This window comes from Podarcis tiliguerta (genome assembly GCF_965153285.1).
Source record: "Podarcis tiliguerta genome assembly, chromosome: 1".
Classification (NCBI taxonomy): domain Eukaryota; kingdom Metazoa; phylum Chordata; class Lepidosauria; order Squamata; family Lacertidae; genus Podarcis; species Podarcis tiliguerta.
The window spans coordinates 129,729,613-129,756,710 of NC_139534.1; the positions used below are offsets into that span (position 1 = coordinate 129,729,613).

The 27,098-nt window shown below is 47.4% G+C and overlaps 1 protein-coding gene across 1 annotated transcript; it reads right to left on the reverse strand.

Annotated features, from left to right (window-relative positions):
* Positions 1-13,837: 13,837 nt before the first annotated feature.
* On the reverse strand, positions 13,838-27,004 carry CGRRF1 (cell growth regulator with ring finger domain 1). The gene is made up of 6 exons (XM_083439315.1): positions 26,729-27,004; positions 24,267-24,406; positions 22,669-22,846; positions 19,971-20,118; positions 18,832-18,939; positions 13,838-15,204 (listed from the first exon to the last, which is right to left on the reverse strand). Exons 1-6 carry the CDS (start codon positions 26,830-26,832, stop codon positions 14,911-14,913), a joined length of 972 nt encoding a protein of 323 aa, XP_083295441.1. The 5' UTR covers positions 26,833-27,004; the 3' UTR covers positions 13,838-14,910.
* Positions 27,005-27,098: the final 94 nt, after the last annotated feature.

The following is a 27,098-nucleotide window of genomic DNA, read 5'->3' on the forward strand; positions in this document are numbered from 1 at the left end:
GGAGCCCCCGCTCCCCACCGGAGGGTCATTTGCATAGGCCATGACGTCATGGCCGCCGAGAGGCGCAACGCCCCCTCCCCCGAGGAGCGGCCGGGGGGGGGGCGGCGCCTCCTGCTCGCCCTCCCCCTCGCATTCCTCCGCCGCTGACTCAGCCGCAGGCGAGGCGCACGGGGCGCGCTGCAAAAGACGCCTGCTTGCATGCATGCAATGGGGTGGTTTTGGGGAGGGGGGGGGGCTGGTGCAAAAATACAATAAAATAAGCCAGCAAGGCGGCCCCTTTGCAACGTCTCCAAAGGCATCTCCGCCCTGCCTGCGTGCCTACAGGTTGGGGGGGGGGGTCTCTGAGCTGGAAACGGGTGGGGTGTTCCTGATTTTTTGGCAACCGACCTGGCCTTGCAAGCAGGCGCGACCTGGCGGCCGGAGTTGGCTGCGCGTCCGCGGAAAGGCGCTGGAGGAGCCCTGCACGCGCGCACACACTCCCCGCCGCCCGTTTAACGCTGCTGCATTGCAGATCGAGGTTTCTCCTCGGCGGCGGCGGGTAGGTGGGAAGAATGGCGTTGCGACCGAGGCCCCCAACCTGCGCGCCCCGGAGAGCAAACGACGTCCAGGTTTTAGGCACGGCGCGCCAGGGAAATGCCTGCGGCGGAGAGTCTCCTGCGGAGGGTCGTTCCCCACTTCTCCGAGCAAGGGGAACTTCGTGAGCAGCGGTAGGAGGGGAGGGAACGCCTCCCCCTTCTGTTGTTTAGTTGTGTCCGACTCTTCATGACCCCATGGACCAGAGAAGGCCAGGCACTCCTGTCTTCCACTGCCTCCCGCAGTTTGGTCAAACTCATGCTGGTAGCTTCGAGAACACTGCCCCACCATCTCGTCCTCTGCCGCCCCCTTCTCCTTGTGCCCTCCATCTTTCCCAACATCAGGGTCTTTTCCAGGGAGTCTTCTCTTCTCCTGAGGTGGCCAAAGTCTTGGAGCCTCAGCTTCAGGATCTGTCCTTCCAGTGAGCACTCAGGGCTGATTTCCTTCAGAATGGAGAGGTTTGATCTTCTTGCAGTCCATGGGACTCTCCAGAGTCTCCTCCAGCACCATAATTCAAAAGCATCAATTCTCCGGCGATCAACCTTCTTTATGGTCCAGCTCTCACTTCCATACATCACTACTCTTCCCATTCTAACAGCTGTCAAAACCCAGATGGCTGCATCAAATGGCACTACAGCACCCCAGGGTGCTTTCCCCTTCAGCCGAGCTCTCAGGGTCTCTCCAAGTCCCCAGATGCAGACTCCCTGCAAACTTTCCCCTTTTGCCCCTCCCACTAGCTTTGATGGGGGTCACATTCCAAAGGCTGAGAGAGAGATTCCAGGCCATTAAGGGATGTTCTTTGCTCCAGCCATGGGGGACCTCCAGATGTGGTTGGATGGCAACCATCATCGCCAGCCAGCCTAGCCAGTGGTGAGAGACGGTGGGGGTTGGAACCCATCAACATCTGGAGGGCCACATGGTTCTTCACCTGCTCTGATAGATGCCTTCAAATATCTGAAGGGCTGCCCGGTGGAAGATGGAGCAAGCTTGTTTTCTGCCACTCCAGAGAGCAGGACCTGAACGGACCTATGCAACGCCAAAATTCGTTTGTCCCCCCCCCCCCAAAGATCTTTATTGAAACTTAACATATATACATAATATCCAAAATTCCCAATGATTCCCTCACATAAAATATTATATCTAAATTACAACAGCTGCATAATTATACACTTAATTATAAAACCCACCTCCCACCCTCTACTTTCCACAGCAATTTGACTTCTTTATATTTCTTTCTACCTTTTCCCCCTTGCATCCTATAATAAATTATTATTGTTAAATTCTGAGTTTTCCTTATTTCTTTACTGGTTTTGTTATTGCTTACTTTTTTTTATTCTAAGCCTATTAGTATGTCATTTTTAGAACAACATTTTGACATATAATCTTCGAAATACTTCCACTCCATTCTTAACTTTTGGTTTGATTGATGTCTTATAATTGAAGTTAATTTTGCCAATTCTATATACTCACTTAATTTACAAATCCACTTCCTTTGTTGGTGTGTCCTGAGATTTCCCTTTAGTGGCAGTCACTGCCCTGGCAGCTATTGTTTATGCGATGCCAAAATTTGGTGCCACCCGCCTCTCGCCTTCCATTCTGCATCATAGTCGCAGTGCCCCTGAGGCTCTGTGCCCAGTGCGACCAAACAGCTCATGCTCCTCTAAATCCATATCTGCATTGGATTTAAATGACAAGAAATGAGATTCTGACCAAAAACCAGGAAGAACTTTCTGACAGTAAGAGCTGTTCAGCAGTGGAATGGACTTCTTCCAAGACCACAACGCCCACTTACACCACAAAGAACTCATAACCCACCTACTTTCAGCAACCAGAAACACCATAACCAGACACTGGAGAGACCTGTCAGGAATAAGCATGGACCAATGGTACAGGGACACGGGTCGCGCTGTGGGTAAAAGCCTCAGCGCCTAGGGCTTGCCGATCGAAAGGTCGGCAGTTCGAATCCCCGCGGCGGGGTGCGCTCCCGTTGCTCGGTCCCAGCTCCTGCCAACCTAGCAGTTCAAAAGCACCCCTGGGGGCAAGTAGATAAATAGGGACCGCTTACTAGCGGGAAGGTAAACGGCGTTTCCGTGTGTGGCTCTGGCTCGCCAGAGCAGCGATGTCACGCTGGCCACATGACCTGGAAGTGTCTCCAGACAGTGCTGGCCCCTGGCCTCTTGAGTGAGATGGGCGCACAACCCTAGAGTCTGTCAAGACTGGCCCGTACGGGCAGGGGTACCTTTACCTTTTAATGGTACCAAATAGTATGGGAAACAGCCTTACTAGAAAAATTAACCAATAAACTGAAACTGACACGGGGACAAACAGAAGAAGACGCTTTCACCCCGGTATGGCTCCCCTTTATCACATACACAGCCCAACAGGACAATGACAATAATCCACCAACAGCATACAAATCAATATGGCTAACCTGATCCAAAACACCCACCCACCTCACTCACACACGAAAACAAAGACCACCACAGCCAATCACAAGCAAACAATCACACCCTGGGCCAACCCCAACCTCTCTCACCACCAAAGGAACACAAGTGAACAGCACAAGCAACGCTGACACCAAACCCTATACATAGTAAGTAAAATAGAAACATCGTCACCCGACCCCACCCCCCAACTCCCCCCCCAAAAAAAACGTCTCAACAAATGAAACTGATTTGTAAAAATGTTACATGGAAAAAATACGAGAGACATTACACATACTTCTATAAAACAAGAAAATCTTTAATAATAAGAAGAAAAACTATACAATCAGAATTCAATTAAAACAAAAAACACACACACAGTGGAACGGATTCCCTTGGAAGCTGGTGGACTCTCCTTCCTTGGAGATTTCTAAGCAGAGCTTCTATGCCCGTTTACCAGGGATTATTTATCTGTGATTCCTACATTGTGAGAATAGTAGAGTTGGAAGGGGCCTGAGGGTCATCTAGTCCAACCCCCTGCAATGCAGGGATCTTTTTTTGCCCAACGTGGGGCTCAAACCCACAACCCTGAGATTAAGAGTCTCATGCTCTACCTACTGAGCCATTGTTAACAAGTAGCCTTTGGTTTTCTAATTTTTATCTTTCATTCCAAACCGTATTACACAAGTGATATGGATTACAGTTTAAATATATACATCAATTACCCCCTCCCCCATGAATGGTATTTTAGGATTCAGAATGCCTTTCTTTAAAACACAATCTATTCTACAAGTAGGATTAAGAAACTTCTATCTAACCTAATATTTGATCTTCTATCATTTTCCCACTCCCCACTCACCGTATTTCTTTTATGGTTCTCGCTGTTTTATATAACCTAACCAAAGCAGTAGTAATAGTGCTACTCTATTCTGCCTTGGTCAGACCACACCTGGAATACTGTGTCCAGTTCTGGGCACCACATTTTAAGAAGGATGTTGACAAGCTGGAAGGTGACCAAGATGATCAAGGGTCTGGAAACCCAGCCTTCATAGAATCACAGAGTTGGAAGTGACATGAATGTTTGATGAATGAATGTTTGATGACATCAGACTGAATTTAAAAGAATATTAGCATAAAAACTTAAGGATTAAGAAAGTCTAATGTTTTAAGAAATATGGAAATGCAATTATGTTAAGATATTAAGGTTAAGTTGAACTAAAGATAAGCCAGAGGGAAAGAATTTACTGTCAGAATATAAGATTTGGAATACAGAGTGGGAAGGCTTGGGGAAGTCGCAGACCCAGGTTAAGGTTAAGTAATGCAAAGACACAATGATTGATTTTAATCTTTTTCTTTTATTTCTTTTTTTAATTTGCAAATTTGTTGTTGTATTGTTTGTCTGTGTTGCCTTTATTTCTTTTTTTTTGTATTTGTTGGTTTGTATTGTGTGTTCAGCGATTGTAAAACTAATAAAATATCATTAAAAAAAAAGAAAAAAGGAAGAGACCACAAGGGCCATTGAGTCCAACCCCCTGCCAAGCAGGAAACACCGTCAGAGCACTCCTGACATATGGTTGTCAAGCCTCTGCTTAAAGACCTCCAAAGAAGGAGACTCCACCACACTCCTTGGCAGCAAATTCCACTGTCGAACAGCTCTTACTGTCAGGAAGTTCTTCCTAATGTTTAGGTTCTTTCGTGTAGTTTGGATCCATTGCTCCGTGTCCGCTTCTCTGGAGCAGCCTTATGAGGAGCGCTTGAAGGAGCTGGGTGTGTTTACCCTGGAGAAGAGGAGACTGAGAGGAGAGATGATAGCCATCTTCAAATATCTCAAGGGCTGTCACATGGAAGATGGAGCATGCTTTTTTTCTCCTTCGCTGGAGGGGAGGACTTGAACCCATGGCTTCAAGTTGCAAGAAAGGAGAGTTCGACTAAACATGAGGAAGAACTTTCTGACAGCAAGACCTGTTGGACAGTGGAACGGTCTTCCTCGGGAGCTGGCGGACGCTCCTTCCTTGGAGGTTTTCAAGCAGAGGTTGGATGGCCACCTGCCATGGATGCTTGAGCTGAGATTCCTGCATTTCAGTGGGTTGGACTAGATGACCCCTGGGTCCCTTCCAACTCTATGATTCTGTGATTCCATAACTCCATTGATTAGGCGGACATTTCGTTTTTCTCAGTTCCCAGAACTGTAGAGTTGGATTCATCTAACTCTTATTCGGTGGATCATATTTTCCCTTTAAAAGGTCCAGACCAGTAGGCTAGCTAACCTTATCCTTGTTGCTTTGCATGCAGAAGCTTCCAGGTTCAATTCACAGAATTTCCAGGTAGAGCTGGGAATGTCTCCCTTGCCAGAAACCCTGGAGGACTGCTGCCAGTCCGTGCAGAGAGCGCTGAGCCAGATGGACCAGTGGTTTGCATCACTATGCAGCCTTCAGTTCCTTGAATGAGAGCTGCTGTTAACTGTGACCCGATTGTAGCAGTTGCAGCAAAGCTGATGCTCAGTGCCAATGTCCTATACCAAGATGATGGTCTACCGGGCTTGCACATTGAGAATGCTGCTTTATGGAAGTGACAGGTAGGTAGGCGTGTTGGTCTGCCATAGTCGAAACAAAATAAAAAATCCTTCCACTAGCACCTTAGAGACCAACTGAGTTTGTTATTGGTATGAGCTTTCGTGTGCATGCACACTTCTTCAGATACCATGCAAACAAAAGCTCATACCAATAACAAACTTAGTTGGTACTTAAGGTGCTACTAGGGGGATGCGGATGGCGCTGCGGGTTAAACCACAGAGCCTAGGACTTGCCAATCAGAAGGTCGGCGGTTCGAATCCCCGTGACGGGGTGAGCTCCCGTTGCTCGGTCCCGGCTCCTGCCAACCTAGCAGTTCGAAAGCACGTCAAAGTGCAAGTAGATAAATAGGTACTGCTCCAGCGGGAAGGTAAACAGTGTTTCCGTGCACTGCTCTGGTTCACATGACCCGGAAGCTGTACGCCGGTTCCCTTGGCCAGTAAAGCGAGATGAGCGCCACAACCCCAGAGTCCCTTTACCTTTTTAAGGTGCTACTGGAAGGATCTTTTTAATGGAAGTGAGACGTGGGCAACTCACAGCTGCCAGGAGCGACGCCTCAAGGCCTTCCATATGTTCTGCGTCAGGACGATTTGGGGCATCATATGGCGGGAGAGTCTCAAAAGATGTGCTCTTCGAAGCCCATATTCCCAGTTAGTTCGCACTTCTGTCTCAGCGATATCTGGATTGGTCGTGTGCACAGAATGGAAGATGGCAGGATTCCTAAGGATGTGCTCTGCGGGGAGCTGGCTTAAGGCACCAGGCCCACTGGCAGACCAACTTTAATAATAATAATAATAAAAATAAATAATAATAATAATGTTATTTTTATTTGTATCCCGCCCGCCCCGGTCTACGCCAGGCTCAGAGCAGCTAACAACAGGTAAAAATAGCACAGTGTACATAAAATTGCACAGTCAATTAATTAAAATACATTCTAGAATCAATTCTGTAACTTTGTTACAAAGATGTCTGCAAACTTGCCATGAAGGCTGGCAACATTAACCCCGCTGCGTGGGAATCCCTTGCAGATGACCGCAGTGCCTGGAGATGGACAGTCAGGTCGTGCATCTACAGCAGTGACCAGAGGAGGAATGACCGCTGGGAGGAGAGCACAGAGAATAAACTCCATAGTGCATCTGCAGCAACCCAACAGGACGCCTTAATCTGCCCAGGCTGCAACAAAGCATGTCTCTCCCACATTGGTTTCTACAGCCACAGCAGGCGCTGTAACTCTCCAACCAGTGGCGTAGCGTGGGGGGAGCAGGGGGGGCCGGCCGCACCGGGCGCAACATTGGGGGGGGGCGTGCTCGCACTCGCAGCTCTCTGCCCCTACCTGGCTCACTCACTCTCTCTCACTGCAGTGCTGGCTGTGCGAATCCGATCCGAGCCGCCGGGTCGCCGCCCACTGTGGAGGGGAGGGTGCCAGGCGTGCGGTGCGGTGCGGAGAGAGAGCGAGGGACTATCTGGGGGAGGGACAGTGCAGCGGGTTAGGGGGCGCAAATTACTTGCCTTGCCCCAGGTGCTGACAACCCACGCTACGCCACTGTCTCCAACAGTTCGACTTCACCCCTAAAGGCTTCACCCTCCATCGTCTCCCGAGACAGGCAGATGCCAGCAACTAAATGGGGTTGTCTTAAATTGGGAGGTGGCTGCAAGGCGGGGAAAAGCCTAGAGGAACCTCACAAGGCTAAGCAGACAGATCGAGCTCTTTTGAAACTTTGTGCCCTTTGGTTTGCAGATGTCAAGTGCAGCAGTAGATGAGCACCATTTGGGGGGAAAGTGCACATTTGAAACTATAGCTGCTCTCCTAAGTAAAGAGGAAAGTGCCATCTAGTGGGCAACTGTCAGAACCACAGTGCCATATTTGAGAATTCCTGCAGGATAGCTTAGGCCAGGCATGGCCAAACTTGGCCGTCCAGATGTTTTGGGACTACAATTCCCATCATCCCTGACCACTGGTCCTGTTAGCTAGGGTTGATGGGAGTTGTAGTTCCAAAACATCTGGACGGCCAAGTTTGGCCATGCCAGGTTTAGGCTGACCTGACTTTCTCTAGCTCACCTGCCAAATTCTATGGCCCAAGTTGGGATTTGAACCTGGGCCACTCTGGTCCTTGTCTGGCACTCTTGGCCCTTGCAAAATGCAGGTTGTGGAATGAGATGGCAACTGGCTCAGTGGTAGAGAACATGGTTCCATTTCTGATATCTCCTGATGGGGCTGCAAGTCTACCTAGTCTGAAATCCTGGAATGTGTAGACCAGGGGTAGTCAACCTGTCTATACCTACCACCCACTAATGCATCTTTCTTGATGGTAAAATTTCCTTACCGCCCACCAGTGTTTGATGGAAGGGGGATTCAGCTTGTGTTGCAGAACCCCCTACCGCCCACCTAGAATCCTGAAATGCCCACTAGTTGGCAGTAGGGACCAGGCTGACAACCCCTGGTGTAGACAGTAATGAGGCAAGTGGACCAATTTCACGGTCCTGTCCCTGTTCCCATTTGCTGACCTGACTAAGGCCTTCGACACTGTAAATTGTAATGCCCTGTGGACTGTCCTTCTGAAAATCGGCTGCCCAGATCAATTTGTGAACATCCTTTGGCACCTCCATGATAATATGACAGCAACAATCGCAGATAACAATGACTCTCAAAGTGAACCATTCCCACTGGGATCAGGCAAATAGGGCTGTGTTATCGTCCCAACTCTATTTATTATTTTCATCGCCATGATCCTACGCTTTGTCGAAGGGAAACTCTCCACCGGAGCAGAAATCATATATCGAACAGATGGGAAGTTCTTTAATCTGTGTTGGCTGAAAGCAAAGAGTAAGGTTACCGTAACTTCCATCAAAGAGCTTCAGTATGCTGATGTGCACACACAGAGGATCAGCTGCAAACCATCCTAAATATCCTAAAAATGAAAGTGCTGCACCAACAAGCACAAAACAACCCCACTGCAGCGGCACAAATCCAACTTAATGGTGTAACATTGGAAAATGTCCATCATTTTTCCTACCTGGGCAGTTATCTTTCTACAAGGGCCAACATTGATGCTGAAATCCAGCATCGCCTGAGCTCTGCGAGTGCTGCTTTTCCCGATTGAAGCGCAGAGTGTTTGAGGACCAGGACATTCGCAGGGAAACCAAAATGCTTGTTTACAGAGCTATTGTACTACCAACCTTACTATATGCTTGTGAAACATGGACCACTTATAAATGCCATCTCCAACTCCTTGAAAGATTCCTTCAACAGTGTCTCTAAAAAAAAAATCACACATCACTTGGGAAGACAGGCGAACTAACGCCAGTGTACTGGAAGAAGCAAAGATCACCAGTGTCAAAGCAAAGATTCTTCAACATCAACTCCGTTGGACAGGTCATGTTGTGCAGATGCCTGATTATCGTCTTCCAAAGCAACTACAGTACTTAAGAATGGAAAGCACAATGCTGGTGGTCAACAACAGAGGTTTAAAGACTCTCTCAAGGCAAATCTTTAAAGATGTAGTATAAACACCAACAACTGGGAAACACTGGCCTGCGAGCGCTCCAGTTGGAGAACAGCCTTGACCAAAGGTGTCATGGACTTTGAAGACGCTCAAACTCAGGACGCAAGGGAGAAACGTGCTAAGAGGAAGGCACGCTTGGCAAATCCACACCGTGATCAACTCCTGCTTGGAAACCTATGTCCCCACTGTGGAAGGACCTGTGGGTCCAGAATTGGCCTCCACAGTCACTTACGGACTCATTGTTAAAACCGTGTTTATGGAAGACAAGGGATCACCAAAGAAGAAACTGGACCCATCGTCTGACTGGGCATAATGCTGCCTTCCGTGCAGGCAGGCGCTGCATGCCCAAGTCCAGTTTCTTCGGCAAAGAAGGAGGGCCACGTTTGGCCCCCTATCCCACCCCCTGAATGTTGTCTTCCTGTCCTTTTTTGTTGAATTCACATCTCCCCTCCCAGGGACCTACAGTGGTGCCTCGCAAGACGAAATTAATTCGTTCTGTGAGTTTTTTCGTCTTGTGAATTTTTTCGTCTTGCGAAGCACCACTGTGTATTGACGGTTTCCCATAGGAATGCATTGGCGGTTTTTTAAAAAAGGCGCAAGACATTTTCGTCTTGCAAAGCAAGCCCATTGGGAAATTCGTCTTGCGAAGCAACTCAGAAAACGAAAAACTCTTTCGTCTTGCGAGGTACCACTGTATATAAAAGTGGGAAGGTAGCGGAAGCTGCTTCAGATTGGGGATGCGAACTCTTTCATTGGCACCACTCCACAGGGAAGGTGTTGCAAATGCATGTACCAGGTGTACACACTGCTGAAACAGGATTTAACACTTTGCCTAATATTTTGGGACAGCAGTCACAAAATTACAAGATGCCTGCTTCTTGGGAGAAACGCAATGACATACCTAGACAGCATCTTAAAAAGCAGAGACATCACCTTGCTGACAAAGGTCCATATAGTTAAAGCTATGGTTTTCCCAGTAGTGATGTGTGGAAGTGAGAGCTGGACCATCAAGAAGGCTGATCGCCGAAGAATTGATGCTTTTGAATTCTGGTGCTGGAGGAGACTCTGGAGAGTCCCATGGACTGCAAGAAGATCCAACCTCTCCATTCTTAAGGAAATCAGCCCTGAGTGCTCACTGGAAGGACAGATAGTGAAGCTGAGGCTCCAATACTTTGGCCACCTCATGAGAAGAGAAGACTCCCTGGAAAAGACCCTGATGTGGGGAAAGATGGAGGGCACAAGGAGAAGGGGACAACAGAGGACGAGATGGTTGGACAGTGTTTTCGAAGCTACCAACATGAGTTTGTTGGAGGCAGTGGAAGACAGAAGTGCCTGGCGTGCTCTGGTCCAGGGGGTCACGAAGAGTCGGACATGACTAAACCACAAGAAGGGAGGTTTGGTTGCATATCCCAGAAAAAGAGGTGCCGGAACTCCCTGTGAATGCCTCCCTCTTAGAATGGCAATGGTGCCTACCCGAGAGGTGCTGGCAGTAGCTATCTAGGCATTCTTGCAGAAGTCTTCTGCTTCACCCTTTTAACTGGAGATCCGATGCAATACTGCACCTGGAGCATCTGCTCTGCTACTGAGCCATATCCCCAAGTGCTGTCTTATTCCGAGGGGACGGCAAGGGCGCCTATCATGTAAACCTCCATGATGGGAGCGCGGCTGACAACTTCTTGCCACCTTATTTCCTGAAGGCAGCCCTGTTTAGGGAAGTTTTTAATGACTGATGTTTTAATGTATTTTTAATGTTTTGTTGGAAGCCGCCCAGAGTGGCTGGGGAAACCCAGCCAGATGGGCGGGGAATGAATGAATGAATAAATAATTATTATTATTATTCTTAGCCCTGTCGACATTTGTTTCAAGAGCAACTAGAAAGAGACGGCGTCTCCCCCAAACAAGTTTGCCTCTTAACTCCAAGAACCACGCGAAGGTCTCTTGCATGCAAACAGGCCTTCCCTTTCAATATGACATGCGACTAATTACGCAAACATGAAACCTTGCCTTGCCAACATGACGGGAGCCATCTGTTGGAGGAGCCGCAGCTCATTCTCTCATGCCATGTTGCAAGCAAGGAGCCGTTTCCTGAGCCTAGACGTCGACAGCTCAGGTGCAGCCCCAAGAGGCTGCCGAAACAGCAGACGGATAGGGCTGTATCAGCAGTTGGTGACACCCGACATGTGGGAATGCTACCAGGGGCAAGGAACTACAAGCCACACACACACACACAATGATGATGATGATTTCTGCCTCACTGAGGAATCATAATAGCAGATTTGCACGCCTTGCAGCCTTACGCAGTTCCTGTCCAATATGGTGATTGTCTCCCAATTCAGTCTCTGCTTTTGTCTTTAAAGCAGGTGTGGAGAGCCTTTTCTGCCAGATTTTCTCGTGGACAATCTTCCAGCTACCACATACTGGGGAGGTGGGCAGTGGCACAATGCATATTAATAAATACAGTGGTGCCTCGCAAGACGAAAAGAATCCGTTCCGCGAGTCTCTTCGTCTAGTGGTTTTTTCATCTTGCGAAGCAACCCTATTAGCGGATTAGCGCTATTAGCGGGTTAGCGCTATTAGCGGTTTAGCGGCTATTAGCAGCTATTAAAGGCTTAAGGGATTAGCGGATTAGCTGCTAAAAGGCTATTAGCAGTTTAGTGCCTTAGAAATAGGGGGTGGGGAGCGGAAAAAAATCGCAAGAATCGCAAGACATTTTCGTCTTGCGAAGCAAGCCCATAGAGAAATTCGTCCTGCGAAGCGCATTGGAAAACGGAAAACCCTTTCGTCTAGCGGGTTTTCCGTCTTGCGAGGCATTCGTCTTGCGGGGCACCACTGTAATAAATAATAATAATAATAATAATAATAATAATAATAATAATAATAATTTATTTATACCTTGTCCATCTGGCTGGGTTTCCCCAGCCACTCTGGGTGGCTCCCAACCAAATGTTAAAAACAAAAGACAGGATTAAACATTAAAAACCTCCCTAAACAGGGCTGCCTTCATATGTCTTTTAAAAGAGTTGTTTAACTCCTTGACATCTGATGGGAAGGCGTTCCACAGGGCGGGTGCCACTACCGAGAAGGCCCTCTGCCTGTTTCCCTGTAACCTCACATCTCGCAGTGAGGGAACCGCCAGAAGGCCAACTCCTGACGCCAAGCTGGTGCCAAATGTCTTGCTCTGCTTTCCTTTGGACCACATCAGTAAGGCCAGGAGGGGGGTCTCGTTGTCTGGGCACCCCAGGACTTCCAGACCCACTGCCCAGGCTTGCGCCCCAAAGAGGTCACTTCAGTGCTACCCCAGCTGTTTTGACTTCGCTCCCAGAGATACATTCCACCGTCTCTCGAGGCCGACGGATGCCCACAACAGCTTGGCTTAAAGTAGAAATAGAAGTCTTGGGTAAAGTGAAGAGCAAGCAGCCCTGGACTGAAGGTTACAAAAAGCCCCCGGAAGCACATTGTTTTAAGTCCTAAGGGATCTGGCAGTATGGTTAAAGGATGTTTTCTAGGGTACTGATTTTATTACCGTATTTTTTGCTCTATAAGACTCACTTTTCCCCTCCTAAAAAGCAAGGGGAAATGTGTGTGCGTCTTATCGAGCGAATGCAGGCTGCGCAGCTATCCCAGAAGCCAGAACAGCAAGAGGGATTGCTGCTTTCACTGCGCAGCGAGCCCTCTTGCTGTTCTGGCTTCTGAGATTCAGAATATTTTTTTCTTGTTTTCCTCCTCCAAAAACTAGGTGCGTCTTGTGGTCTGGTGCGTCTTATAGAGCGAAAAATACGGTACTTTAAAGCAGAGGTGAAGAATTGCAAGCATGGGGACTAAATGCGCCCCTATTTAGCCTTTGGGATTAAGGTCCCAGGGCGGCTTCCAGCATTTTGAAATGCAACATAAAAAATGGTGGGCAGCCAAACTGCAAAAATGACGCTTGCAAGGAAGATGGAAAGGGGGCACATGGGTGGAAACTGCCCACTTCTTCATGGTTAGACTGCAACCCACTATATACAAAGGCTGGGGTCATATCCATGGGGATCTGCCCATACTGGCATTGTGCCACTGCCCCCACCCCCAGTATGTGGTACCAAGAATATGGCCAAAGAGGAATCACGGCCCTTTTGGGAAAGAAGTCTTCCATACCTGCTTTAAAGACCTATACAGGGACTGTGACTTGAAAAACAATAATCATATTGGACAGGAATTCCATAAGATCTTTAATCTTTAAAGCAGAACTGATCTGCAGTTGTACAGGCAACCTAATGTTCCGTGCTCAAAAACAAACAAAAATGGGATCCCATCTTCAACCAATGTCACCTTTGTGTCATTACTGCCCTTTGGAGACTTTCGTTCACATTTGGCACTACGCATGCATTAACAAATCTCGGCGCATGAAGTCTTGCGTGCTCCCAAGCATTTTGCAATTCCTGCCAGTGACTCCCGAGTCTTGACTGCCCAGTTTACGCCAGACCCAAGAAGATAAAGTACACAAAATATATGTGGACGTACTGAAGAGTTGCAAGGAAAACGCCAGTGTGGTGTAGTGGTTAAGAGCGGTAGTCTCGTAATCTGGGGAACCGGGTTCACGTCTCCGCTCCTCCACATGCAGCTGCTGGGTGACCTTGGGCCAGTCACACTTCTTTGAAGTCTCTCAGCCCCACTCACCTCACAGAGTGTTTGTTGTGGGGGAGGAAGGGAAAGGAGAATGTTAGCCGCTTTGAGACTCCTTAAGGGGAGTGAAAGGCGGGATATCAAGTCCAAACTCTTCTTCTTCTTCTTCTATATTTTATTTCTTTGCTTCTGCCCCCCCCCCCCCACTTGCTGCAACTGAAAAGAGCAGCATTACTATCAAGTAGAAAACCAGGCTGACAGCAATTTAAAACACACACACAACATAAATACAAATTAAGTGTTCTCAGGGAATATTTCCTCTTTCTCCACATCAGTCTGTCGAGAGAAACTTCTCGGTGAAAAGTACCGTGAAAATGCCCAATAAATTTATGCGCACATACAAAGAGATATTCTTTATGCAGAGTTCAAAGCACTGTTTCTGCCTGTAATGTGCACACTTTTGCACCGTTGCTGGAGGCAGAGGCAGCAGCGCAACCCAAGCCTTAGCATCGCTGTTGCTTCCAAATCAAATCCACTGCTAAGGGAAGGTGCCTGGGGAGATTTCACCCCTCCCATATCCAAGAACCTGCTGATGTTCTCTGCTGATTCTCCAGAGAGGAGGGGGCGGTTTCTGCTCTCTACTTATTCCGCTCCAGCCTTACATCAGAGAGAGAGAGAGACTGAGTGTTAGAGAGAGATCATGATAAGGTTGCTGCTAAGAGCAGCTGCAGACACTCAGTGCAGTTCAGCATTTTCGTTTAGGCCTCATTTAGCTCTGTACATAGTTGTGTATTATAGTTGTAGACAGAATAAAGAAGATATTCTACAGAGCTGCTCTCCGAGTTGTTTATATACTCTGCTAGACTCTGCTGTGCGGATGACTGTCTTCTTGTTGGAGTGAATCCGGTGCTCACAACTCTAAGCTGTGAGTCCACAGCACTATGACCTGTTCCTGTGCAGAAGGTGGTCTCTGGAAGTGCTACCCAGCTCGCCTAGCCCAGTCGGGGCTGAAGTGTGTGAGTCCAGTTGGTGGCACTGGCTCAAGGGCAATGCTGACAGTGCCAACCTTGCTTTAGAGCTGGCCAGACAACCAGCCACCAAAGTTCAAGTGGAAGGGAAGATCTTCGGTACTATTCCAGAAGGTCCAAACTCATCTTGTCAACTCTTTACATGAATTTCTCCTCTGTCTCTCTGCCTGGATAGAAGTACACACCGCTCTGTCCTTCCGCCCCCAGTTCTTCACGCTTCTCGGCCGCACAGGGGAAAGGACTCCCCAACAAACTGCCGGCACATTGGGCACTGCTTGAAATATTTCACGCATTCGTCGCACAGGCAGGTGTGCCGGCAAGGGAGGAGCACCCAGTTGACAGCCCTGTTCTGGCAGACGATGCAGTCCTTGCTGTTTTCATCTGGCAGGTCCGCCTCGTCCTCAGCCAGCCCGGCTTTCTCGAGGAGGACGCGGTCCTCTGTCCTGTCACCCGAGGGAGGGCTGCTTAGAGATGAGGCGTTGCTGTTGGCAGACATGAAAAGTTGCTAGGGGTTGGGAACGGGAAGAGGCACGGAGAAAACAGACAAATGTTTAGGCACAATACAATGGTACCTTGGGTTACAGACGCTTCAGGTTACAGACTCCACTAACACAGAAATAGTACCTCGGCTTAAGAACTTTGCTTCAGGATGAGAACAGAAATCGTGCGGCAGCAGGAGGCCCCATTAGCTAAGGTGGTGCTTCAGGTTAAGAACAGTTTCAGGTTAAGAACGGACCTCCAGAACGAATTAAGTTCTTCACCCAAGATACCACTGTACAGGGGTCAGCAAACTTTTTCAGCAGAGGGCCGGTCCACAGTCCCTCAGACCTTATCATAGAATCATAGAATAGAATCATAGAGTTGGAAGAGACCACAAGGGCCATCGAGTCCAACCCCCTGCCAAGCAGGAAACACCATCAGATCACTCCTGACATATGGTTGTCAAGCCTCTGCTTAAAGACCTCCAAAGAAGGAGACTCCACCACACTCCTTGGCAGCAAATTCCATTGTCGAACAGCTCTTACTGTCAGGAAGTTCTTCCTAATGTTTAGGTGGAGACCAGACTATTTTTTTTGGGGGGGGGGGGGAATGAACAAATTCCTATGCCCCACAAATAACCCAGAGATGCATTTTTAAATAAAAGGACACATTCTACTCATGTAAAGACATGCTGATTCCTGGACCGTCCGCAGGTCGGATTTAGAAGGAGATTGGGCCGGATCTGGCCCCTGGGCCTTAGTTTGCCTACCCATGGGCTAGGCTTACTGAGTGTGCGCAGAAAAACTTCATTGGGAAAAAGGAGGAACTGTTGAAAAGGTTTTCAGCAAATCCAAGAAAACTTGCTGTAGTTTTGATTCTTTAAAAAAATAAGATGGAAAAAGGTATGTTCTTTGTAGCTTTGCAAAATAGACTCATTAACCGTATGATGCTTCATGCTATGCCTACTAAGTCCAAGCCATTTTGCAGCATTTGGGTTCCATTAATATTAGAGACAATCTCCTTTCGTTTCACTGTGGTGGCTTGGTCAAATGGGGGTGGGGTTTTTCAGCTGAACCCCCAAAGCAAAATGAGAGGTGAAGGGTGGAGCAATTGGGGGGGCCAGTGGGAAATTCAGTATGTTAAGAGTACTGAAAGCACACACACATGCACACAAACACAGAGTGTGTTTCAGTGCCCAGGTGTCAGGGAGTGGTCTGAAGACAAGGACTGGGGAATGTATTCTATGGCAGACCAGCTTCTCTCTGATGGACAGCTGGAAGGGGAATAGTCACCCCCGCCCCCTGTCCACAGCGTGATCAGAAGCAGAGAGAGAGAGACAGAAGCTGAACAGCTTAGGAAGGAGTTACTCAGTTATGAGATAATGACAACAGAACCAGAAGGGAGGGGGCAGCTAGTTGAGAAGTCCCTTAAGTGTGGGGGACCCCCCACCACAGACTTGGAGGTCGGAATGTATCAGAGAGCAAAGGGAGGAACTTGCTACTGGTGCCTAAAATGCTGCGGAAGTCGGAAGGAGGATTAGACTAGCCAACTGCCCTCCTTGCGGAGAGCTGTGTGCTTGTGCTTGCAACATGACGCTGTAATAAAAGGACTATAAATCTATCAACTGCTCGTTAATTCCTATCTGTGATGTTACCGAAGAGAGGGGAGGACTCTCCATGCCTGACACCGGGTCTTCCATGTTTCGCAGCCCATGGGCATTTTCAAAATATGCCATGGGGAGACTCTGCTATGAAAATAATGAAACTTAAGCTTCAGGGCTCCTAACTGAGAGAGGTCCCAGAAGAGGATTTAGTTCACCCTGCTTACAAAATTGTGCTCTAAAAAACTGCATTGTGCATGTATATAACATTTCCCAAATTTTCCCAGGTTTCTAGCAAGAGAAATGTACCTTCGCCTCCATGCGCAGTAGGATTAGGTAATAGAAACAGCCTGCACCACTTCAGTTTGCATGTAGGCAATACTATTTTTTAAGTGTTCCCCTATGCGGAAAGGATCGTGCAAGTGGAAAGCTACAAACAGGAAACAAGGGAGACCAAGGCTAAAATCTTCCTAATGAGATTATAATTTTATTTTATTAATAAAAAAACAGCCTCCCATCAGATGTCAAGGAGATAGAGAACTACACAATTTTCAGAAGACATCTGAAGGCAGTCCTGTATCGGGAGGTTTTTAACGTTCGAGTACCTCACCTGGAGTACTGTGTCCAGTTCTGGGCACCACAGTTCAAGAAGGACACTGACAAACTGGAACGTGTCCAGAGGAGGGCAACCAAAATGGTCAAAGGCCTGGAAACGATGCCTTATGAGGAACGGCTAAGGGAGCTGGGCATGTTTAGCCTGGAGAAGAGGAGGGTGATATGAGAGCCATGTTCAAATATATAAAAGGATGTCACATAGAGGAGGGAGAAAGGTTGTTTTCTGCTGCTCCAGAGAAGCGGACACGGAGCAATGGATCCAAACTACAAGAAAGAAGATTCCACCTAAACATTAGGAAGAACGTCCTGACAGTAAGAGCTGTTTGACAGTGGAATTTGCTGCCAAGGAGTGTGGTGGAGTCTCCTTCTTTGGAGGTCTTTAAGCAGAGGCTTGACAACCAATGTCAGGAGTGCTCTGATGGTGTTTCCTGCTTGGCAGGGGGTTGGACTCGAAGGCCCTTGTGGTCTCTTCCAACTCTATGATTCTATGAGGTTTTATTGTGATTTTCTGTTTTACTGGAAGCTTCCCAGAGTGGCTGAGGAAACCCAGCCAGATGGGCGGGGTATAAATAATAAAATTATTATGATTATTTTATATTTTTTTACTTGCAGGTAGTGGTTTACAAGGGGGGAGAATTAAAAAATGTGACGAGTCACCTACAGTTCATTATCTCATCTCGTTCTGCTGCATACCTGGGTTGCAACCAACTGCATTTGCAAAATATGCGTTTTGATCACTCTACAGTTGCGGAATTGGCATTTCTGGGTTCCAGAAATAAACTAGAGGAAAATGCACAGATCGGTGACCCAGGGGCACCCTGCTCTACACCCAAGCCTAAGCGTCTCCAAGTTAGAAGAACGGTGTTAGCGGTCCTAGGAAATGATCTGCCTAAGTCTCTGGAGAGTTGCCGCTACTCAATAGTGTTAAAGCCCTAAACGGCCTTGGCCCAGTATATCTGAAGGAGCGTCTCCACCCCCATCGTTCTGCCCGGACACGGAAGTCCACCTCCGAGGGCCTTCTGGCGGTTCCCTCACTGCGAGAAGTGAGGTTACAGGGAACCAGGCGGAGGGCCTTCTCGGTAGTGGCACCCGCCCTGTGGAACGCTCTCCCATCAGATGTCAAAGCGATAAACAACTACCTGACATTCAGAAGACATCTGAAGGCAGCCCTGTTCAGGGAAGTTTTTAATATGTGACATTTTAGTGTATTTTTCATCTTTGTTGGAAGCCGCCCAGAGTGGCTGGGGAAACCCAGCCAGATGGGCGGGGTACAAATAATAAATTTATTATTATTATTATTATTGTTATTATTATTATTATTATTATTAATAATAATAATAATAATGGACAGGGTGGGCAACTGGCCTGATGCAAACCGAGGCAGTTATTTCTAGCCACTTTTGAGATGTAAAACAAACCGCAAATCCCAAAGCTTACCTTTAGATCATGAAATTGACCCTGGGCCATGAGGAGATACTGATAGAGTATTCGACAGGAAAGCCTGTAACTGTCATCAGTAACGTGAATTATAGATACCATAGAAACCTATGGAAAGAAAAGAAAACATTTGAATTCTATGCTGCTTATTCTTCAAACAACATCCAACCCAACTGTGAAGAACTAAAAAACAAGGCGTTGTAGACGATGAAATAATCGAACAATCCTTAATCGTCATTTACAAGGAGCTAATACCCATATCTTGTTTAGAATTGCCTTGATCACTTTGGGTTCAGATTCCAATATTTTTCCTGCCATACAGCCATCATTTTTACTAATATATAACACAGCACATACATACCCACCACGAAACAGAGCCCTGAAATTTATACGCGGTCTTTCATATTACATCATTTTAAGCGGAGGGGCAACATTCCTTCCTCAATTTTAATGGCTGGTCTTAATTATTGATTTTATTTGCTGCTACACGTCTTTGTTTAGGTTGCCTGTTTTTATGGGCTAGTGATAAATCTCGAAAGATTTATTAACCACTAGTAAGATTTTAACATAAAGTCCCAGAAATGGTTACAATGATATACGATACTTACAGAAACGAATAAAATCATTACAATTATAAAAGCGTTCCAAATAAAATGCAACTGTATCTAAAGGTTTGTTTTGTTTTAAAAGCACCTCAGAGTGGATGCTTTTAAAAGTGAACTATACAACGTTCATTTTATGTCTTCATATAGAAATCATTGCAGCCATCAGGTTTCCGACTCTGAGTCTAGTGAAATCCCCGATATACTAAGGCCAATTAAGTAAACCAGTTCAACTTCATGTGAAGTTATGCATGTGAAGTGATGGGTAATGAACTTTGTGACTATTTCCAGCAGACTAAAACAGACCTAGCTTCTCAATCTGTGGGATGTGGCAAGCTCTCTAATAACTAATTTTCCCCCTTATCTAATCCAAGGATCCAGGAGATGTCATTTTAAAGAAGGAATAATGTTAGCACACACCAATAGCTATGACAAAAAGCAAAAGCAAGTCCCCTGCCAACTCGACGGCAATTTTTCACAGACAATTCAAAGCAAACTCCTGTCCCAGTTCCCTTTCTCAAGAAAGAGGTTACCTACAATGTCATATATTTCTCTGTTGCCTTCATCCTCCAGCGTCAGCAGTGCAACTAGCGGGTACCGAGATCTGGGCACGGGGCCAAAGTCAATGATTTCTGTCTCTTTGGGTACCTGGCAGTGCTTCCCTGCTTTGTCAGATGTCTTGATGCTTTGTTTGTGTCAAGGAACAGAACCGCAAATAAAAGACAAATACAATGTATGTGCCACAGATGCTCTTGGACGTAGCGCACATGTATCTAGCATCAAACTTGGCTTTGCCCGGCACAGACAAACTCTGTTGCGTTCCATCTGTTACAAGCACAGAATTTAGCATTTGTTACAAAGTTCGGCCTCTGTCACGGCAATCCTATACATGTATATTCCAAAGCCTCACTGACTTCAGAGGAACTTACTGCATGGAGAGTAGGAATCAGATTAGTGCCAGCACTGTCCGTTAAGAGTTTGGGTGTAATCTTCGACACCTCCCTTTCCATGGATGCACAGATTGCAGCTATAACAAAGGCGGCATTTTTTCATCTCCGCCAAGCTAAGCAGTTGGCTCCTTACCTCTCTCGCCCTGACCTAGCCACTGTGGTCCACGCGACGGTCACCTCCAGACTGGATTATTGTAACTCGCTCTACGTGGGGCTGCCCTTGAGACTGACCCAGAAAGTCCAGCGGGTGCAGAATGCTGTGGCGAGACTCCTTACGGGGTCTTCGCTGCGAGATCACATTCACCCAGTGCTATACCAGCTGCACTGGCTCCCGGTGGAGTACAGGATCAGGTTTAAGGTGCTGGTTTTAACCTTTAAAGCCCTATACAGCCTAGGACCCTCATACCTACAAGACTACCTCTCTGGAATGTCCCATGGAGGACCTTACGGTCTTCAAACATAAACATCTTGGAGATCCTGGGCCACAGGGAGGTTAGGCTGGCCTCAACCAGAGCCAGGGTTTTTTCGGCTGTGGCTCTGATCTGGTGGAGCGCTCTGTCACAAGAGACTAGGGCCCTGCGGGACTTGACATCTTTCCACAGGGCCTACAAGATGGAGCTGTTCCACCAGGCCTTTGGCCAAGGCACAGTCTGACCCCCTCCTTCTGTAATCCTGATAGAACTCTAGCCGAATGGTTGCCATTAATTTGACTCTGAATTAATTTTAGAATGAATCGATTTTAGAATGTATTTCAATTAATTGATTGTGATTTTATGTAAACTGTGTTATTTTTACAGTTGTTAGCCGCTCTGAGCCCGGCTTCGGCTGGGGAGGGCAGGATATAAATAAATAATAGTAGTAATAATAATAATAATACCTGAATAACTCAAGGGTTTGGGTCCCCCCCCCCACTTTTTAAGATTTCCAGTAGCCACAGGGAGGTGGCCTCAGTGCTCTGAATGACTGCCACTCCCTGTGGTTAGCATGGAGCGAATAAATGATGCAAAAACCAAGAATGAGTTATGGAAGATTAGCAAATGCTTGCAAATCTGCTTTATTTACAAAATTGGGCCCAATCACAATTTGCCTTTTCTTAGTGCAAGATCTAAGTTACTATGGACTAGAACTTATATTTGTTATGGCAAAGGTAAAGGTAAGGAGTCCCGGGACGGTTAAGTCCAGTCAAAGGCAACTATGGGGTTGCGGCACTCATCTTGCTTTCAGGCCGAGGGAGCCGGCGTTTGTCCACAGCTAGCTTTCCGGGTCATGTGGCCAGCAGGACTAAACTGCTTCTGGCGCAATGAAACACTGTGGCGAGTGCCAGAGCGCACAGAAACACCGTTTACCTTCCCGCTGCAGCGGTACCTATTTATCTACTTGCACTGGTGTGCTTTCGAACTGCTAGGTTGGCAGTAGCTGGGACAGAGCAACAGGAGCTCACTCCGTCGTGGGGATTCGAACCGCCAACCTTCTGATCGGCAAACCCAAGAGGCTCATTGGTTTAGACCACCTTTGTTATGGCAGACAACCATCAGCACCCAAGGGCTGACAAAAGACTGAGGAGTTATCGATTTCCTGCTCCTTTGATTGTGCAACTGCTACAAAGGAAGCTGTCTTGCATCGAACCAAACCATTGGTCCATCTAGTCCTGTACTGTTGACAATGATTGGCAGCTGCCATGGATTGAATGTGAGACTTTTTGCATACAAAGCAGACCCTCTACCACTGAGCTATGTATCTTCCCCAAAGCAAACCAAGAGAATGCAATAGTTAAGCATGTCCACCGGCTTTCCATGATAGTGACGCAGTGAATGTAGTAGCAGGGCAAATGGCCAAAGGGGCTGCTTTACATTCTGCTGATCAGCTGTTTAGTGGCAGCCAAGCAGCAAGTTAAGAGGAAAGAGAGCTATGGCAGACAGCTTCCAAAGAATTAAGTACCTAGAACCAAAAGGTATTCTGCGTTCAAGTTAATTCTCCAATTTACACATTCATTTCTATGTGCAGCGAAAAGGAAGACTTCCAAACGGCAGCCCACTCTTGTCCTCACCCTGTACAGAGGTGAAAGGAGAAACGAACCTCAAAACCTTTCCAATAATGAGGCTGTTGATGGGCAGTAAGGGGACTAGACACCCATTCTCTGGAATCTCCTCTCCTGGTTTTCTCAACTTTTTGCTAGATCTATTGGGGCTAGAAACTTGCTTTAGATGATTTGCTTAGAAGCAGAGCTGCACCAAGATTCTGCAACTCTACAAAGCCAAAGATACGTGACTCTGATCAAAGGATACCAATACTGCTGGCGATAGAGATACTCGTCATACACTGCATCCTCAAAGGCCTGTGGAGTTTTTATTCGAAAGCAGTAAGCATGTTTCTGCAGAGCTTCGTGGATCTTCTGCACACTGCAGCCCCAGTAGCACGTAAGGAGGCAGTCTTCCAGGCAATCAGGCACCAGCGTTATGCCATCTTATGAAGAGGGGGGGAAAGAAAAGAACATGGAGTCACAAACAGGAGTTTTGAAAACTGAAAGGTCCAAAGGTTGGGGGAAAACCCATTATATCAATTCCAAATAACTATCTAGCAGTGAAAGCATCGTTTTTGATGAAAATCACCAAGTCCCTAAATCTTTCATGCTTGACAGCTCTTCTTCAAGCGATGAAAGGGCTTTTCCAGACAACAGATGAATTTGCCATCAGGTTTTTGAAACGTAACACACAAGTCATCGCTAATGGATTAAAAAAAAAAATTATTTTTTTTACTGGATTTCCCCCGTAAACAGTAAATCTAGATTAGATGGGGGAAATAAACAGTCTGCCATTTGGATGTCAGAGACTTGGTGAGACCACCACAAAAAACTTGAATGTGTGAGGAGCGCCCAAAATTTTATTTCATAGAAAGTAACTTCATAAAGGGGAACGCGGGTGGCGCTGTGGTCTAAACCACTGGGCCTAGGACTTGCTGATCAGAAGGTTGGCGGTTCGAATCCCCGTGATGGGGTGAGCTCCTGGTGCTCAGTCCCTGCTCCTGCCCACCTAGCAGTTTGAAAGCACATCAAAGTGCAAGTAGATAAATAGGTACCACTCTGGTGGGAAGGTAAACGGTGTTTCCGTGTGCTGCTCTGGATCGGCAGAAGCGGCTTAGTCATGCTGGCCACATGACCTGGAAAGCTGCAGACAAACACCGGCTCCCCCGGCCAGTAAAGCGAGATAAGCGCGCAACCCCAGAGTTGTTCACGACTGGACCTAATGGTCAGGGGTACCTTTACCTTTTTAACTTCAGAAGACATGCAACTTCTTTGAGCAAGACTAAGTTCAAAGCACATTTAGATTGTTTGTCTCCTGGAGAAGAACTATCAAGCCCAAAATTTGTTGCTATTGTCACTTGGTGGCAGCTATCTAACAATTCACTAGGGAAGCTCCTCTGCACAGCTGTGACACTCAGACCCTGGCTGGCCAGAACAGGATGCTGGAGTAAATGGGCCTTTGCTCTGATCCAGCAGGGCTGCTCCTATGGTTCCCCGTTAATGTGTTTGCATCCTGTCATCCCTCTGGCACAGAGCACAGATACCCATGAGATTAGTGGCGTTTTCATGCTGACACGCTCATACTGACAGTGTAAAACCTACATTAGCAAGGATGCCAGTTCACAGTCCACGGTGTATCTCCTCTGCATGACCATATGCTAGAAGAAATAAATATAGTCAAGCAGATCAAGGAAGCAATAATCTCTTTGCAGGGGCCAGCTTAAACTGGGTCAGCTCATTTCTGTTAAAAGGGTCTTACAGGGATAGTTGCTACGGGTGAATCGATAGCCGGCGCTTGGCATAGCAGGGGAGGGGGAGGGGAGAGAAAATTTGAACAGCAACCAAAACACACAATCTACTGACTTGAAACTGAAGCCGCTTCCAGGTTTTTTATTTCCAAGCTGAATGGGTTTTTCACCTGCCGCATCTGTTTCTGGGACACTTTCACAGTCGATTCAGCTTCGTCTGAATTTCTCAGAATCACAGGAACGTCCCATCCAAACCTAAGCGGCACGAAATGAAATCAACAGAAACGCTTAATATTAACAACAGTCAAATCTGGTGAAGGTACAGCCAAAAGGCAACAACTGTCTTAAAACAAAATAACTCAATCTTCAACCCATGTTGTATTTGCTCCTCGATGAAATGGACCCTCTGCATGTGGATTTTACCACAGGGCTGGGCTACCACTTGCTCCCTCCTGTTAAAAATGCAATCCACTCACCCTCAGCAATGAAAAAAAAAATGTGCACCTCCATGTTCTGCGCACATCCCTTCCACTTACTGGTACCCCCAGCCTCCTTGCTTTGAGCAGCTCCTATCCCTCCTAAACTCTACTCTCTTAACACCCATTTTACTATCACCATTTTACTATCACCCAACCCTGCAGACAGCTATGTGGGTCTCAAAATTATCCTACTCTCAATATTGTTGTTAAGTTTGACTGGCATAGCATATTGTGGGCTAGGGTCAAGGTCCCTGGACACTTCAGGTGGGGCTCATGTTAAATGTTATAGTATGTCCCTCCATCTGCACTAAATGTATGGCTTTCATAGATTTATATATACCGTATTTTTCGCCCTATAGGACGCACTTTTTCCCCTCCAAAAATGAAGGGGAAATGTGTGTGCGTCCTATGGGGCGAATGCAGGCTTTCGCTGAAGCCTGGAGAGCTGCAGCGCCAGCCCCGCAAGCTCCGGGGACAGCTGGGAGGCGCAGCGCGTCTTCCCGCTGTCCCCGGACCTGGTCTGCAGACGGGCGGCGGTGAGAAGAGCGCTTCTCCCGGCTGCCGGCCCCACAAGCGACTGGGGGGGGGGGATATTTTTTTTTCTTTATTTCCCCCCCAAAAAACCTAGTGCATCCTATGGGGCAAAAAATACGGTATTTGTGTCAGTGTGTAGATATATTGCATCATTTTAAAATTGCTTTTAAATTATTGTTTCCCCTCCCATGTTTTCAGTTGTTCTTACTTTTGATTCTAAGCTGCCTGTCATGGGGAAAGTCCCTGTCATGGGGAAAGGCAGGGTATAAATATGTATTTTTGTGTTTTTATATTGTAAACCACCCCGTGATCCTCAGCTAAAAGGAGATATCGGAACAATAACAATAATCTCTGCTACCACAACCTAGCATCCTCTCCCCACTTTCCCAGATGTAGCAGCCCCTCACCCCCTTAGAGCTTTATTACGTTTCCAACAACGATCTTTCTACATGTTTTATGGCTTTTCCCATTTTATCTGTGTTTGTTTTCAATTTGTGAAAGCTGCCTTGAGTCTCTGTCTGGGAGGAGAGAAATAATAATAATAATAATAATAATAATAATAATAATAATAATATGCCTCCCTCCCTCAGGTATAGTATACCTGAAGGAGCATCTCCAGCCCCATCGTTCTGCCCGGACACTGAGATCCAGCACCGAGGGCCTTCTGGTGGTTCCCTCACTGCGAGAAGCAAAGCTACAGGGAACCAGGCAGAGGGCTTTCTCAGTGGTGGCGCCCGCCTTGTGGAACGCCTTCCCATCAGATGTCAAGGAAATAAACAACTATCTGACGTTTAGAAGACATCTGAAGGCAGCCCTGTACAGTGGTACCTCGGGTTAAGAACTTAATTCGTTCCGGAGGTCCGTTCTTAACCTGAAACCGTTTTAAACCCGAGACACCACTTTAGCTAATGGGGCCTCCCACTGCCGCCGCACGATTTCTGTTCTCATCCTGAAGCAAAGTTCTTAACCTGAGGTACTATTTCTGGGTTAGCGGAGTCTGTAACCTGAAGCGTCTGTAAACCTGAAGCGTCGGTAACCCGAGGTACCACTGTATCGTGAAGTTTTTAATGACTGATGGTTCAATGTATTTTTAATCTTTTGTTGGAAGCCACCAGTCTGGGGAAGTCTGGGGAAACCCAGCCAGATGGGCAGGGTACAAAGAATAAATATTGTTGTTGTTGTACTATTATTATTATTATTATTATTATTATTATAGCAGCATCCTTAGATGCACTTTCCGTAGAGCTTTATTACGTCTCTAACGACTATCTTTCTATATGTTTTATGGCTTTCCCCGTTTTATTTGTGTTTGCTTTCAATTTGTGAAAGCCGCCCTGAGTCTCTGTCTGGGAGGAGAGAAATTAATAGTAATAATAATAATAATAATAATAATATGCCTCCCTCCCTCCACAGCTCCCCATCTTCCGCTTACCCCCCTCCATTCACTGGAATAAATTTCTCTCCCCCCCCCCCCAGCCAAGCCCCCTCCCCTGCCTGGACCCCCCTCCTCCTTGCTTCCCCCTCCCCCCGTGACCTCTGACCCCCCACCCCGCCCCCCACTGACCAGCCCATGACCAGGCCGCTGGTGACCAGGAAGCAGATGAAGACGACGGAGATGTAGAAGAGGGGCGAGTACTCGTACAGCGCGACCAGGAACGCGGCAGCCATCGGGGAGAAAGAGCCGCCGCCGCCGCCGCCGCCTCAGTCCCTCTTTGTTGTCGGCCCACAGCGCCTGCGCGAAGGAACCCCGCGCATGCCCGCCAGGGGCCAACGAAGCCTCCGCAGCTGCCCTTTCTTCCCTTCCTCTTTGCCCTTCGTTCTCCGCTCGCCCGTCAAACGCGCCGCGGTACGTGAGGGGCGGAGCCTCGAGGTGGGGAGGGGGCGGAGCCTCCGCAGCCCCTTCACAAACTACAGCTCCCAGAATTCCGAGGGGG